Genomic DNA, 17,969 nt, shown 5'->3' with positions numbered 1-17,969 from the left:
AAGGCAGAGAACGGCGGATGCTGATGCCGACTCCTCCTGTATTTTAACCAGAGCTGTGTTAGTTGAGTTGCGGCCCTATACCGCATACTGCTAAACCTGTCTGCCATGTGTGACCCTGCCAGAAACCGACTACACTACTACATTGCTAACATCCTATCACGATGAGGTAGAGTTGTATTATTTCTGATGTATGAGCGACGCAAGAATGCAGTTGCATACGATAGCGTCGGATATACAGAGTGAAATTCGTATATTGAATTATGCATCGTTACTATTGGGAATATTATGAAAGCACAATTTTCTTTCGGTTAAAAATCCACGATTAAACTGGGTTAGTGTTCAAGAAAAAGGGAGAAACATTGTAGGTTATTAGACCCAACTGTGACTATAAAAGTGTGATATTCGCAAATAATAACTAGAATTTGTTTTGCTAACGGATATTTTACATGAAGTAAGCTTTTTTACGAGTTAGTGACATAAAAATAAACGAATGAATTTGAATAATGGACACAAAGATATGAAAATTGGTTTCATAAGTTTTTAATTTATTTTATTGTTTTACAAAAAACATTATAAAAAGAAAAAATATTGATTTGCGCTATATAAGTATTTTATGAATCAGTGAATCATCTGGGGTGTCATGCCGATATGTTAGAAAGTCATCCCGAAAATATACTGAAAGAACAAGAGAAAACAATATTATCATATTAATACGCGAACTTTCATTAATACTATTGAAATAAAAAATAAATGTAATTTATAAAACTCACTATGTCTCTATGTCTGTCTGTATGTCTGTCTGTCTCCATATTTTCAAATTCTATCTCTTCCGAATCTAAAAGTCTCAGAGCAGTGCTAGGGTAGCAGTGTCAGAAACCGATCTTAAAGAATGCATGAAAAAAAATTGAATAATTCGACCGCCTATCTTTACAAGCTTATAACTACTTGAAAAATGTAATTCAAGCCATAATTTTTTTCTGTTAAAGGAGCAAAGAACAAATTTTAAAAAAAATAACAGGTTTAATAGCAAATTATGCAATATTTGTTTTTTTAAATCAGTTTTCTTTTAAAAGATTTGAAGAAAATCAACGAAATTTTACTTACTTCTGTTATAAAAATCGATATAAATTTGAAAAAAAAAAAATCAAAAATATTATTGAATGTTTAGTTCCATTCTTCATTGTTCAGAATTTATCCATATTTATATTTTGAATTCCATTTATTTTTTAATTATAAGAATTTTTTAAACGACTGTTTGAAAAAAGCGCGATTACGCAAGCATTTTAGGTCTTTATCGAAAAAACGAAAGTAGTTGTTTGTACTTGTTTAGAAATACGGATGGACAGAAAGCAGTAAAAACTACACGTTCGCGTTAGCCGTCTAGCCTTGTGCCTGTAGAAATATGTGTTCTCATAGTTTAAAAATAATCAAATTTTATTTATAAGTTTTTGCCTTAAAAATAAACCCTCGAGGAATTTTTTCTTTTCTCAAAGAAATTTATAAATTTTTATTTATTATATTTTCATTCTTCTTTATCGAGTGAATTTTTTTTAAATATCTAAAAAAAAGAAAACATTGAATGAAATAGAAAAAAATGTCCTCAGCGTCCAATATTGACTGGAAAATTCTAAACATAAAATAAGCTTCCACTTAAAAAAAAAAATCAACGTCGTTTTAGAAAAAAAAAGTATTTACACTTTGGACTTTATAGGTAAATTTGCAAAAAACACTTCTTTTTTTGTTTTAAATTTGAATATTTTATTTATTGATCTTTTATCTTTAATTTGTGATATGTATAAAACTTTGGTACTTAAATTAATTATTTAAATTTTAATAGACATTTCAAAATGGGGGTGAATTTAACAAAAACGTTTGTCTAAAATATTAAATTTGGTTTATTGGAAAGAGCATAAAATTTCACATTGACCCTGAAAATATCATAAAAATTGAACCAATAGAAAAATTTTGATAGATTTTTAAAGTTTAAAAAATGAAATATATTTAACTCGTAAAATTGAAAAATATTTAACTCGTATAATTCAATTGATTTCATTTCAAAATGGCTGCCTAAACGCACGCAGGCACTTTGTAAACACTGTTTTTTTTTTTAAATAAAACATAATATTTCTATTATTTTTTAAACAACTTTAATAGTTTATTTTGGAAGTATATTCCATAAAGAAAATAAATAACCCACTTTAAAAAGAAAAATTACGAGTTTTTTATATTTTAATCGCAGTTTTGTGTTAGGGGTGTCAAAAATTCTCCAAAATTCTGATACACCTAGTGCTAAGGGCCTCAAATGATTGGATTTTTATGGGCCGTTCTTTTATGGGCATTTAGCCGATTAAAATAGTTTTAAGGGTTTAAAAATTGGTCAAAATTGAAAAAAATCGTTATACATTTGGTACATTCGTTTTAATTTATTTTTAATCAGTTTACATGCGTGTCACGTTGGGACTGTGGTAACGTCACCAGCTTTGAATTCTACAGTTTTACTTTCGGTTTCGATTCTAGCTGATAGCACCCAAATACATTTTTTTACTTTTGAAATTACGACTCTATAATAATATGTACGAAATCTGGACAAATTAAAATATCATATTTAAGCGTATTTTAAGACCTGGCACACATGTTCGACAGAAGGAAAAAATATAAATTTCAGTTTAAATAAACCGAATTACGGAATTTATAGAAATCGTTTTTGAAATAAAAATTAAGCATATTTTCAACTTTGTAGGAATGAAATATTAACACAAGAGAGAAGCAAAGAATTTATATGAAATGGAGAGCTTTTGCTATTTGAGAACGAACAACTGACATTCGGGCTATTGACTGAAGTATTGGGACTTTGAAGATGGAATTTGAGAGCAGCATTGAAAGGGAAATATGAAGGGGGACTTCAAGCAAGCGATAAATAAAAGAGAATATCTCTCCTTCCTTTGCCTTACAAAGTATGGTTACAAATAAATTATCGGATTGATAGAACTTAAACAACGAAGCAGTAATAAATTTTCTTTACTGTCTGGACGTTTGCAAAAACTAAGGGAAGAAGCCAACATCTTAAACAAGTCAAAAATTCCGCCGATCCTTACAAACAGAATCAGTGCAAACATACATAAATTGTTTCTAATGGTACTAATTATGTAACAATTATTGACTACTAGCAGGACCCGTTAACCGGCGTGGCCCGGTGACCCCCCCTCCTTGCAAAAATGTAAAGTACGGCTGTTGATAACCTGCAGGTAGTGTTTGAACATGAAAAAAAGCAAATAAGGGAATGCGTAAATCCGTATGCAATAATAAAATTAGGAATGATGGTCCATTAGAATAAGAATAGAAAGTAAAAACAGATTTTTTTTAGAATTTAGGGATTCTCACTGTATATGAACTGTTTAGATTGATAGAAACTCCCCATGTTAAGAACGGCTTTCAGAATAGACACCACCAACCTCCCCTTGGAATAGACACCATCAATATCCTCATATAAAGAACGTATATCAGAGCAGAGCACCCCTTTTTTAGTTGGGGTAGTAGATAAATAAATCCCTCAAATTTAACCGTGAAAATCGTAGGCAGTATACCCACCCGCAATTGATATGGTTGTTGACAGTGTCGATAGGAGAGAAGTGGATTTTTGTATCGCACACGCGAGTACAAATCTGGCGGGCATTTAATTACAGTGCAGAATACATGTGTTTATATCTCTAAAAGCACTTGTCTGCACAAAATTTGAATGAGATTTTCGTAATCAGTTTAGACGAAAACTTATAAAAGTAGTCAATGTAACGAAAAATGTGGAGGTGGGCGTAATGTAAAAATTTACACCCCCCACCCCCAAAATAAAATGTTAACGTGTGCGCGTGTAAAAGAAATCTAACCGTCTACTGTACTAGTAAATGGCATAAGTCGTAATTGTAACGAAAAATGTGGAGGTGAACGTAATGTGTTAATTACTCTTCATGTTAAGAATGGTTTTCAGAATAATAACGTTATTATTTCAGCACGGCAACAGAAGAGCAGAAGAGCAGAAGTACCTATGTGTTTGGTTCATGGCAGGTTTTTTATTTGAGGGGATGGTGGCGATACTGGTAAATGCTGATATCGAAATACCCTAGCCAAATTACTGCGAAAGAAATTGTCCGCGTCCATCAAATTTAAACATCGAATTGGAAACTTGAAAACAAAATGAAACGAAGTTTATTTTTATTATTGCCAGAGATGTATTTCCCCGGTTATTATTTTAGTAAGAACGAATTACTAATTCGTTAGCTTTCTTACTAAAAATAATAATTAATTTTTTTTCCATGCGTACTTGAATAAAATTCACTGAAAATGTAAGAAATAAATAACACGACGCTATTGATGAAATAGCACGACTATTAAATAATAAACAAAACTTATGTGATCTTGGCCCGAAGGCCAAGGAATAAAAATCTCCCAAAATTTTCGATCTTTTAAATTAACTGAGAATTTGAAAAGAATTTTAAAGCCGTAAATTGTTATTCGACAGTTTAAAGGCTTTACCTATTTCGTTTATTTTTATTTTTATTTATTTTTTATTTTATTTATTTATTTTTATTTTTTTTTTGTAAACAAAGCAATTTAAATCGTTAAATAATTACTTCGTGACTCCTCACGGGCCATTAAACTGCAGAACAGAAACTTCTGGCTTTAAAATTCTTAGCAAATTGTCATAATAAAAATAAAAGTTCGTTTCATTTTGATTTCGAATTTCTGATTCGATGTTTAAGTTTTATGGACGCGGATTATTTTTAGCGGTAATTTGGCCATAGTAATCCGATAATAAATGAGAATTAGCTAAGAATATTAAAGCCGTGAATTTTTATTCGACAGTTTAAAGGCTTTACCTATTTCGTTTATTTTGTGTAAACAAAGCAATTTTAATTGTTTGTTAATAGTTGCAAGCATATATGACGAAAACTGTGTGTGTATCTGAATTATTTTACTTGCGCAAGTTCCATTAAAGAAGGCTATCAGTAGTTAATTATCTGTTCATGAGCAGTTAATAGTTTTTACTTTATTTTATTTTATTTATTTATTTATTTATTTATTTATTTATTTATTTATTTTAGGCTCGCTAGTGTGTTCTGTGGATAACGACAGAAGTGTAGATAATCGATGTAGGAAAATCAGACCGTATTTATGGAAGTTTTTGCCTGTGAGTGTCTGTAGCGTTATATGAGATTAGTAATATGTAAATGTATGTTTATGAATGATTATTAATCGGTAAATGGTTCTCGTTTAACACTAGATCAGCCAATCGTAAAAGCCGAAATATTGTCGGGGAGAAGTTAGTAATTTTAATGCGAAAATCGGAATGAATATGTTATGTCTACGTATGTAATCTTGCAGTTACAAAGGATGTAATCGCACTGTAATAGAAAAATGCAGAATCGTACCCGGTGACAACTGGTAGCAGTGGTAGGACTAAATATATAGAGAGAAAAGTAGGGACTTCTTCCTCCTATAACGTTACGATTGTGATGGTGGTTATTCACGGATAGAATCTAGCATTTTAATATCACGACCGAATGTGTATGTAACGGCGTGCAAAAATTACATAAGATGGTTTTGACATAATAAATTTGTATGTGGTATCTATTTGGTGATATATATATATATATATATATATATATGTAATTGTATTGCACTTGTAATCATGTAATAAACAGTTTGTTATCATTCCAAAAGTCAAAAGAATGAAATCAATTCGTTATATTACGTCTTATACGTCTTGCGTTGAATAGCGAAAGATCACTAAAAACTCTTCAGAGACAAATGAATATTCCGAAAAAAAACTGTTAGAAAGTTTAATATATGAAATGGAAAAAAAAACAATTTGAGGAAGAAAATGGAGGCATGTAAAGTCTACAAAAAATATAAATTTAAAAACACTTAATATAGTATTCATGTATGTATGTATGTATGTATGTATGTATGTATGTATGTATGTATGAATGCGTGTGTAAGAATACAGAAAGCTTATTTTGTAACTTACTTGTTTCGTTTGATCCAGTTGTTTAGTCCAGTCCATCAATAGTAACGGCCGAAATTGCCAAACATTGCTGGGTATTGTCCACCATAAACTGGTGAAGTGCCATATCCTCCATATAAACTACGAAGACCAATGCCGAAATTAGTCATTGGACCTACGAAAACTCCCATCGGATAATATCCATTGGCACCTGTATTCATACCACCATATCCTGTTGAACGGAGAGAATTATAAACTGAGCCTACTGGGTAAGAAGGGCCATATCTTAGACCACCCCAGAGATATTTCAGACCAGTCGAACCATATCCTGGGCTACCCCACCCACCATAGGTTGTTGGACGAGTTACAGAAGTGCTAACAGATGATCGGGCAGGGTAGCTCAAGCCATATCCTAAACCATTTAGGCCATATCCATAACCATTGAGACCATATCCTAAACCATTTAGGCCATATCCATAACCATTGAGACCATATCCTAAACCATTGAGACCATATCCATAACCATTGAGGCCATATCTATAACCATTGAGACCGTATCCTAAACCATTGGAACCCCAACCGCCATAACCCCCTGGAGTAGTGACAGAGCTAACAGTTTGTTTGCTTGGATAATATCCTCTCCATCCTCCATAATAGCCTGGATAATTTGTACCTTGGTATGTAGAGGTGAAATAAGGATAAGTATTATATCCTCCCGATGAACCTGGAAAATGAATTAAAAAAAAATGTTAACAAAGAACTCTCATTTCTTCTTCTGTGTACCTAAAATTAAATAGCACTTCAATGAACAAACTTTCTGTTGTGAGACACGTTACTACGAGAATGTTTTACAGACTACAACATTATTGCTTTTCAAATCGAATGTCAACACATATTTATCGTGCAACCCTGTGAATTAATCATAATTCTCAATCCCATCATAGTACTGTTCCATAATCCAATTGAAAATCTCAGTCTTATCCTCGAGTAGCTCTTGGCCTTGATAAACAATGAAGAATAATAATAAATATATATATATATATATATATATATATATATATATATATATATATATATATATATATATATATATAAAATGAATAATCTAACGGTAATCATTTACCTACCGGTTTCCCTGGATTCACGATATAGCAGTCTCGTCAGTGTTGGCTTATTTTGGTTGGGAGCATAGATCCCAACGCTGTCAACAACCACTAGGTTATTACATTTTGTAAGGAAAAGAACGTAGATTCTTTAATCACTAGAATTGTCCAGTCTTAATTAAATGTTCAGTATATTATTAAATACACTAGCAGGATCCCTTGGAAATTCTATTAGTGCTTTCTATATCAATCTGTATAAGTTAACAATAATATTCTTTTTGATATGATAAAAGGTAGTCAAGGTCAATGTTATTAAGAAAGAAAAATAATTACTCTTTCTTCTTCCGTAAAAATAATTGCCATTGTTAGTTAAATTCTTTAATAAATTAACTAGTTATGTCCCTTTTTGTTTATTTGAAATTGCCGCAATTTAATTTTTTTTAAAACAATGAATATCCTCTCTTTTCTTACCGTAAAAATAAATGCCACTTTAATATTCTTCAAATCAACAAAAACGAATGTCAGCTTTTGTAATGCATTTATTTATCTTTTAGTTGCCAGATCAGTATAATTTGACTTTAGAACGATTAATTTTTAATGGGTAGTTGGAACTTTGTATCTTAGCGACATCAGATTAATTGCTGGTAGGACGATCTAATTTTTTTTTTTTTTACAGACGTACAAACATAGGGTATTATTATTATATAGATTATTTTATAATTAATATATATGTACTTTTTTTTCAAATTTAACATCATCATGTCTTTTAGAAGATTGAAAGTTTGGGTCATAATAATACACATAGGACGTGACGGTGGTCAAGCAGATAACGAGAAGGACAGACGGCCTGTGGGTATTTATTTGCTCCCCCACCAAGCAAATTAGGCACAAGGCCAATTTTTAATGTGATGAGTGAAGGGAGGGGGAAAGGAAAAAAGGGGACCAGCTCTCGAGAGGTGGGAAATGGGAGCTGGTTAAAGGTCAGGTATGTGGGGTTGCCCCCACATCTGGTCTTTGCTTGCAGTATCTGTCGGAACAGATACTACACTTTGAGGTATTTATTTGCTCCCCCACTGAGCAAATTAAGCACAAGGCCGATTTTTAATGTGAGGAGTGAAGGGGAAATGGGGACCAACTCCCCGGGGAGTAGGGGAGCTGGATAGTGACAATTGGTATGAAAGGTTGCCCCTTCATTGACCAAGGTCTCATATGTGGGGGCGACCCCACATATGGTCTTTGCTTGCAGTATCTGCCGGAACAGATGGTATTTATTTGCTCCCCCACCGAGCAAATTAGGCACAAGGCCGATTTTTAATGTGAGGAGTGAAGGGAGGGGGAAGGGAAAAAGGGGACCAGCTCCCGAGAAGTGGGAAATGGGAGCTGGTTAAAGGTCAGGCATGTGGGGTTGCCCCCACATCTGGTCTTTGCTAGTCATAGCTGGTCTTTGCTAGTCATAGCTTGCAGTATCTGCCGGAACAGATGGTATTTATTTGCTCCCCCACCGAGCAAATTAGGCACAAGGCCGATTTTTAATGTGAGGAGTGAAGGGAGGGGGAAGGGAAAAAGGGGACCAGCTCCCAAGAGGTGGGAAATGGGAGCTGGTTAATGGTCAGGCATGTGGGGTTGCCCCCACATCTGGTCTTTGCTAGTCATAGCTAGTCATAGCTTGCAGTATCTGCCGGAACAGATGGTATTTATTTGCTCCCCCACTGAGCAAATTAGGCACAAGGCCGTTTTTAATGTGAGGTAAAAACCAGCTCCCCTAAAAGTACGCAAAAAGGGGGCACTCTGGTTACCAAAAATAATAATTGTCCCAGTATAGAGGGTTTCCCCTCCATTGACTGGTACAAATTATCTTAAGTGCAGCATCTGCCGGAACAGATACTACACTTTGATCTCGTCGCCCGGGCCCCGGAGGACGGCGGGCCAGTGGACAGACGGCCTGTGTGTACCAAGCTCGAAACCAATCGGTGCCATAGTATTACTTTCAGTTAGGGATGTTGGTAATTATTATGTGGTCCCACCTGCAAGAAATACCAACAACAGAATCAAGTCGGTAAACAAATTTGGACCACTTTCATTCGAATTTACTTAAATATGCACGCGTAGTAAACTTTTTATTTGTTGTTACTGCTAATAGCGACTTCATCTTTCTCTTCTTTTTCAATAAAATTTTAAGTAAAGGTAAAATTGGAAGTAAGGAGGCCCGTGTGCCACTGCTGAAACAGGGCCATTCGGCAGATGACGAGATTTTTCAGCATAAGTATCCTCGATTCTGGTTGTCTATAGAGAACGATAAATACAAGAAAAATGGTTCTAATATTGATTCAGATCCTTTATTTAATCTGGATGGAAATATATAAATCTCAAAAATCAATAGATCAATTTGTTTAAATGTGTTCGATCAAAATCTTGCTCTTCCTTTTGTATCAGTACCAGACACAAATCAGTTCCATGAACATAGCCGCCATCGGTGAGCATTTATGAAAATCAGTCTCGTTTCGTTATGAAAGAGCATAATAACCTATAATGTTCTACCGTTTTTTTCCATATCTTTTGAATATTTGCCCAGTCTAAAAACAATGGAATATACATATTCTCTTAATGACATATCTTTGTCTTTCCATTCGTTCATTGTCACATTGATTCTCTCTTCGTTCCGTTGCAATATGGGCACAAATAGGATTTATAGATTTTACTAACATACAATGTTTGTTGTGTATATTTATAATTCGATGCTATCTTTATCTTCATAAAGTAAAGTATGTTTATACCTAAACTAATTAACCGATAATTATGATTTTTTAACATAGCTGTTAAGCGGAAATTTACAAACTGTGGGCTTAATTTAATTCCATGTAAAGGGGGTAAAAAGACAGAGAAAGTCGTTCGAGAATATGCGGGTACTTTCATTTTTGTGCAAATTTCAGTTTCTTTTAATATTTTATAGGAATTTCAGGGGACATAATATGGACACAACCACCAATTGGAAAACTCAAATATATCATATGTGTAGTAAATTTGATTCTTAGTCATTAGAGACCATAAAGCAAGATTCCCTTGATTTCAATTTCTTCTTAAGACTCCTTAAGTGTAAATATTAATATTAATTTGGAGACATTTTCTAGAATATAAAATCATTTAATGGGTTTGATCAACATTAGAAAAAGGATTCTAGACATAAGTAGGATCATATCTTCGTAAGACACATAAAAATATTTCCAAACTGTTTTGTTGGGGAATTAATTTTACTCGTCATGGGACAGGTATTTTTTTTTTTTTTTTACATAGGAGTCACCACTTATCAAGGCTCCGAAGCCACTCGAGGATAAGGATTATTGAGTGTATAGCAGTCAATGAGATAATATCGTAGTAATCGTTAGTAGTGGAAATTTGGTAAAATGGATTACTTAAGGGGACGGTTAATCAAGAATTTGTTTACATTGGACTTGAAGACTACCAAATTGTAGTCAGCTGGAAAACAGGCAAAAGAAAGAAAATTTCACAGGGGTGAAGTTCTAAGAAAGAAGTTTTGTTCATGAAACCTACGTTTTGGTTTAGACACAGATAAAGAGTGGGGAAAATTATTGACAGTGGTTTCAATAAGACAAATGTTTATCGTGAAAGTTTGGCAAAAGGGGACCATAAATTGGAGCTCAGACGAGCGTTTGACATGGAAATAACGATAAAGCATAGACAGGCTCGCAACCTCTCTTCTGTGGGAAAGAGGTTGCAAGGAAGAGAAAAGGTATTAATATAGTTACTCTATATTAGAACACTGACATAAATACGGTGACTTCTGGATGAATGGTTGCGTTAGTATTGTGAATATATATGTAATCGTAAAACTATATACAATATTGGAAAGAGGTGAGACGAATAAAAATAAAAATATATGTATATATACATATATATATATATACCTAAAGCGAGGGCAAATGATGAGCTGGTTAGTCCGAGAACTGAAATGAAAAGAAATTAGGGAAATTAAGGTAAAACATATAAAATAAATAAAAACCATAAGGTAATACATAGTGAAAATATATAAAAACTACTTTTTACTTTTTTTTTTTTTTTTTAATATTTTCACCCCAAATAAGGCACATTGCCACTTTGGTGTGGGGGCTACTATCAGGGGCAACAACTACTGGGGTACTATGTTGGGATTTGGGCAGCAAGATGTCGGTTCACGTTACACTTGAACTTCTGCATGTCAGTACAGTTGGGGAAGCAGGGACCTGGAATGAAATTCCAGAATCTAGCGGTTCTGGGGAAGAAACTACTGGAGTAGAAAGATCTTTTACATCTAGGGATCTCTACTGTGTGGGGGTGGGATTTAGTTGCCTGTCGGGTTTGTCGAGGGTGTCTACGTCGTGGGGGCACAAATGTCTGCAGTTCGCGAGAGCATTCACCATTAAAATACTTGTAGAACAGGCAGAGGGATGTAACATTTCGACGATGGGACAGAGGCTGAAGCTTAGATGCCAGTTCAGGGCCTATCAGATTGACGACTCTCTTTTGAACCTTGTCTAGGGGCGAGAGACTAGTGGCAGATGCACCAGCCCAAATATGACAACAATACTCCATACATGGGCGAATGGTGGCCTTATAGAGGTACAGGACACTTTCGAGTGTTAGTAGTTTTCTAGCACGGTGGAGAGAGCCTACCTTATTCGCAGCGGCCCTGACAATGCTTTCAATGTAAACTCATGTTTCCTGTGAACGTTAGGCCAAGCAGTTTGAAAGATGTACTCTCAGATAAAGAGTCACTGGCCATTGCTATTGGTGGCAGAGAAGGTTTCTTGTAATTATTGAAGGCAACCAAAAAAAACTTTGGGAGTTCAGTTTCCTATGTTAAATTTACTTACATTATCCGTTTATAAGTAGAATCATTTCGATTAAGGACCGGTCGAAAATCAATTTTTGACCCCTTAAAACTATTTTAACCGGCTAAATACCCATAAAAGAACGATTCATAAAAAATCTAATCATTTGAGTCTCCTTGCGCCACTTTCGACTTTAGGTTGGGAGAAGATAGAGTTTGAAAATATTGAAACAGACAGACAAACATATAGCCTTTTATATATTGGATTTCTTAACTTTAATATATATATATATATATATCAGCAGTGGTGGCGCCCGGTTTTACCCGGTCGTAAAATACGCTGAAATATATTTTAATTTGCCCAGATTTCATAGATATTATTATAGAGTCGTGATTTCATGAGTAAAAAAATATATTTGGGTGCCATCAACTAGAATAGAAACCGAAAACAAAACTGTAGCATTTAAAGCTAGTGACGTTATCAATGTATCAATGTATCACCGTGACACGCATATGAACTGTTTAAAAGGTTAAAAATTAAAAATTAACTAAGAAGATTGTACAAAATGCATAAACATTTTTTTTTTTTAATTTTGACCTATTTTGGGCCCCTTAAAAGCTATTTTAACCGGCTAAAGACCCATAAAAGAACAGTCCATAAAAAATCCAATCTGTAAATTTTAGTTTCGATAGAGATAGAGTTTGAAAATATGGACAGATAGACAGGCAGAAAGACAGTAATATAGCCATTTATATATTAGATGATGTTACAACTTGAATATCTTATACATTTCAACAATTTAAGTATTGTAGATTCAAAACTAACGACGAAATAAAAATGAACTTAATATAATTGTATTAATTTATATTCCAACGGACGTAATAGTAAATATATGTATGTGCGTGTGACTTTACATTTACTATAATTTCTGTAAAATTTCCAGATGGTATATTTTAAGAAATAAAGATATCTCATAATAATTGTCTTGTTTTTACCTGTTAATAAAGTTGCTGCTGTAAAAAATAGAGCTGCCATTTTGTGTCGATGTTCTTCTTGCCGGCTTGTTTGAAATTATTTCGTTTTTGGTCGAGTCCAAACTGAAACGAGAAATGTTTGCGGTTTGTTTGGTTTTTTTTTTAATTTTATTTTATTTATTTATTATTTTGGTGGGTGGGTACAAAAAAGTATGAAAAATCAAGGTGAGAATTTTATGAAAAATAGCTTGTAAGATAAACGCACAATGCCATTCTTACAAAAACAGAACTATCTTTTGTCAAAATATGAGTTCTGTAGTGGGACTGGTGGATATAAAAGTATATATCCCCCAGTAAAATGGCTTTGAAATAATTGTGTAAACTTCTTGTTATTAATTCTCTTTGAATTATCTGAAAAAGGCCACACACATATATATATATATATATATATACATACATATATATATACATATATATATATATATATATATATATATATATATATATAAATTTTAATAAAAACATAAAAAAAAAATAAATAAATAAAGAGTAGGAAAAGGAGAAGAGAGGGGACAGCAAAAGGAGGAATGACCATAGTCTGACCTCAATAAGAAGGGTAGTAGTGAAACACACCCATGAAGATAGTTGGAGTTATTTACAGACATTTCATCCGCTCGGGAAACATGTAACCAAAATGGACTGCGAAAATGCTTTTATACATTTTCTGAACACATTTTAAATATATTTTAATTATTTTACACTTTGAATAATTTCTGAAGAGGACGCTACACAGAACGTCTGAAATGCGTAAAAAACTATTTCAATGATTTCAAAACATTATTACAATGATCGGATCAAGTAAAGAATAGATACCCTGTAGCAGACGACGCCGCCTGGCGGTGACAACCGCACATTTCATCTAATGAAATGTGCGTTTGTAACCGTCGTCTGCTACAGGGTATCTATTCTTTACTTGATCCCACTGATCTAAATATGATACCTTTTTATATGAAAAATCAAAACACGGAATAATAAAATAATGTTAAAAAATACGTAGCAATTGTTGGTGACCTTTCTTATATATATATATATATATATATATATATATATATATATATATATATATATATATATATATATATAGTTGGGGAATTAATTTTGGATGCCGGAACAACACACGGTGTTGAGTCTTCCATGAATTTTTTTATGTTTTCTTTTATCCGACATTATATTGTCATGTATTTTTTTCTAAGCACAGAATTTCTCATATTAGTCATATTTTTCTCTCAATTTTTTTTCCTCGGAAGTAAAATGTCCATCCTCATGTTGCGCTATCGAGGTCCCACTAGCTGGTAATGCATGTAGAACTCTCTTTTATATATATATATATATATATATATATATATATATATATATATATATATTAAGCTGGAAAGGAGCGCACTCGCCAAATGTGAAGTTGAAAATGTGTCGGTCAGTAGAAGCATTTTGAAATAAATAAAAATATAGAATAATCAGACAAACTGTTTTAAAACAGTTATATATATATATATATATATATATATATATATATATATATATATATATATATATATATATATATATATATAAGAATAAAAATTACAATAAATTACAACAATAATTTGGAATTCATTCCATTTGCGCTTTTTTCCAAGGAACTCTGCCTTTTGGATTATTTTGGACCATTTGGAATTTACCCATTGGATTGAAATTTTAAATTCGACCGTTTTGGATTTTACCATTTTTGGATTTTTACCCTTCACCGGACTATCCATTCATGTGAAATCTTTTTATCATTTTTCTTTTGCCTCTGTTCCCCTTACCTCACCCTTTTTTTAACCAAGTAAGATCTCTGACTTACTTCTAGTTTCATTAAATATTTTTATATGCAAAATCCGATCCTGCATTTTGCTAATTCCTGCCCTCTGATGAGAAGGAGAGTATTTCTTCGAAACTCCGCGGATTAAGGACTATCCACTTATCTTGTGTTTCCTTTTTTAAAATTAAATTTTTTTAACTCTTTTTCAAGATGTCTTTTAACATGTTTTATTAATCATTTGTTCATATATATGTGTGTGTGTGTGTGTGTGTGTGTGTGTGTGTGTGTGTGTGTGTGTGTGTGTGTGTGTGTGTGTGTGTGTGTGTGTGTGTGTGTGTTAGCTTCCTTCAGTCTTGACAGACTATGGATACACATTGTAAGGATGCACAAGCGTGGAATTTTTGTGGCAAGAGTTACACAATCTCCAATCACACTTCCCCTGAGTCGAAATTGAAAAAAAAAATGGTATTTTTGCAGAATTTGACTCGGATCCTCGGGAATTCCTGTCAGTCATGACCTAGGTTCGAATTACAATAACTGGATTAAGCCGAGCGTTGCTATAATGTTGTAACGCTGAATCGAATTTTTTGTTATTTTGGGGGTTTTTTTTGGCGTCTGTATTAAAAAATGTGAGGTTTTAATTAGTATTTGGGTGAAGAGGCCATTTTTCTTAACATTTGTTGGAAAAAAATAATTTGTAAATTTGGTGCTTATGTATTTTTGGTACAGCGCTATTTTTAAATAGTTTTCAAAGTTAAATTGTAATTTCACGATATCTTTTTTTTTTAATACATTGTTACTTGGAAGCACAGAATAGTTACAAAACACGGTAAGAATGGATGAAAAAATAATAACGGTATTATTTCAGCACAGTACCCAAATGCATATGTACTGTAAATTTTCTTGCAAAAATACTTTTCTGTACTTTTACCTAACAATTTATGGTTTTAATAATAAAAAAAGTATTCATATTTCTTATATAAAAACTTCTGTTTACAAAAAAAGCGTACTGCCAATTTTGGTAAAAAAAAACACAAAAACTTTGCTTTAACCTAACAATTTACGGTAAAAAAAAAAAATCAGCTGACGTACACGAATCGGACCCCCATTGCCAAATAGGCATCTGCTACTATGTTGAACGCGCCATCTATATTGTTTATCCAAGTTAAGTTCAAATTTCACGATCTCTCTTCTTTTTTTTTTAATAAATTGTTAGTTGAAAGCACAGAATAGTTACAAAAAAGCCTCTCCTCCCCATGGTAAGAATGGATGAAAAAATAATAACGGTATTATTTAAGCATGGTACTAAAATGCATATGTATCATAAATTTGGATCAAGTAAAGAATAGATACCCCGTAGCAGACGATGCCGCCTGGCGGTGCCAGGCGCACATTTCAACTAACACCGGTGATTCGACCTTGACATTGGCATAAGCACATGGCGTCGGTTGTTTTTAAACACGTCAAATAGCAAACATGCTCGAATATTCACCAGCATTTTTTTTTTAAATATATTTACAAAACCTTTGAAGATTTAAAAGAAAAAGTATATATTTAAGTAACAAAACGAACGTATTTGAATAAAAGATATTTAAATAAACGGGTGTCTCGTTCTGTTTTGGATTTTTGCGACCAAGATTGATTTTTATGTACCGTGTTTTGGGGGTTCTGTGTGCGTTTTTAAGACAATTCAATATTTATTCTTTAAAACATTAACTTCAGCGACAATTAATATATTTTCAAAATAATATTTTTAAATATTACATTTTTACGAATATTCGCGAGCAAGATTTTTTTAAAAATAAAAGATATTTCAATAAATGGGTGTCTTTCTGAGTGCGTGTTTAATATATTTACAGAACTTTTTAATAACTATTTTATTCTTTTTATCAAACAAAAATAGAACTTTTATAATGACATATATATAATATGGACTGTTTCGAAATTTTAAAATTAAAGTTAGTTTTATTTAAAAAAAACAAAAACAAAGGCGAGGTGTTTTTTTTTTCAATTAAATTATAAACTTTATTTGAACTTTCAACAAACTTTTACAGACATAAAAATAGACTTTATAGATATTTTATAATAATTTTTTAAAAATATATTTAACGAAAAGTTTTTTTTTTATCATTTCATTGTTGAATAAAATTTCAAAGTAATAAATGGTGAAAAAAAATATCTCTAAAAGAAAAAACACCTCGTCTTTTTTTTTTTGTTTTAAATAAAACTTTAATTTTAAAATTTCGATGTTTGAAAAACAGTCCATAATATATATTTCATTATAAAAGTTCTATTTTTGTTTGATAAAAAGAATAAAACAGTTAATAAATAATAAAAAAAAACAACAGTCCATTAAGTTCAAATAAAGACTGTTTGAATAAAACTTATAAAAAAAGGTTCATTCTATACGGTTCTGGCCATTTCTTTTTTGTACGTTTTTAATACAATTCAATATTTATTTACAGTGCGATGTATGTCGGTGGTCAGTGAAGGAGAAATCCTTTTAGGCCGAGGCAATTTTTTATGCATAATAAAATCACAAGTATAAACAATCGAGATAAAAAAATATATTATTTTATTCACATATCTTTTTATAACTTTTATTTTTATAAAGATGAAATGTAGTATCACAAGATAGAAATCTTTTTATAATTTTTATTTTTATTTAAAAAAAAAAAAAGCACTCAGAAAGACACCCATTTATTTAAATATCTTTTATTTAAAAAAAAAAATCTTGCTCGCGAATATTCGTAAAAATTTAATATTTCAAAATATTATTTGAAAAATATATTAATTGTCGCTGAAGTTAATGCTTTAAAGAATAATTAAATAAATATTTAATTGTCTTAAAAACGCACACAGAACCCCACCCCCACAAAACACGGTACATAAAAATCAATCTTGGTCGCAAAAATCCGAAACAGAAAGAGACACCCATTTATTAAAATATCTTTTATTTAAATACGTTCGTTTTGTTACTTACTTAAAAAAAAATGTTTTGTAAATATATACTTTTTCTTCTAAATCTTCAAAAATTTTCTAAATATATTTTTAAAAAAAAATTGCTGGCGAATATTCGAGCATGTTTGCTATTGACGTGTTTAAAAACAACCGAAGCCATGTGCTTGTGCCAATGTCAACGTCGAATCACCGGTGTTAGTTGAAATGTGCGCCTGGCACCGTCAGGCGGCGTCGTCTGCAACGGGGTATCTATTCTTTACTTGGTCC

At 32.2% G+C, this 17,969-nt stretch overlaps 1 protein-coding gene across 3 annotated transcripts in view; it reads right to left on the bottom strand.

The window, feature by feature from the left end:
• Positions 1 to 524: 524 nt before the first annotated feature.
• The window catches only part of LOC145295898 (uncharacterized), a 165,433-nt gene continuing 147,988 nt past the window's right edge, over positions 525 to 17,969 (bottom strand). For all 3 annotated transcript variants that reach the window (XM_080142071.1, XM_080141984.1, XM_080141889.1), the window contains exons 2-5: positions 12,923 to 13,024; positions 11,025 to 11,063; positions 6,023 to 6,722; positions 525 to 675 (exon numbers count right to left, since the gene is read on the bottom strand). In XM_080142071.1, the coding sequence (XP_079998197.1) occupies positions 6,058 to 6,722; positions 11,025 to 11,063; positions 12,923 to 12,962 (744 nt within the window). In that variant the 5' untranslated portion in view covers positions 12,963 to 13,024 and the 3' untranslated portion in view covers positions 525 to 675; positions 6,023 to 6,057. The remainder of the gene's footprint in view (positions 676 to 6,022; positions 6,723 to 11,024; positions 11,064 to 12,922; positions 13,025 to 17,969) is intronic.

The sequence above is a fragment of the Euprymna scolopes genome, chromosome 1 (genome assembly GCF_053919585.1).
Source record: "Euprymna scolopes isolate OS-2025 chromosome 1, ASM5391958v1, whole genome shotgun sequence".
NCBI classification, from domain to species: domain Eukaryota; kingdom Metazoa; phylum Mollusca; class Cephalopoda; order Sepiida; family Sepiolidae; genus Euprymna; species Euprymna scolopes.
The sequence above is the reverse complement of the archived record's forward strand: the minus strand, read 5'-3'. Positions and strand labels throughout refer to the sequence as shown.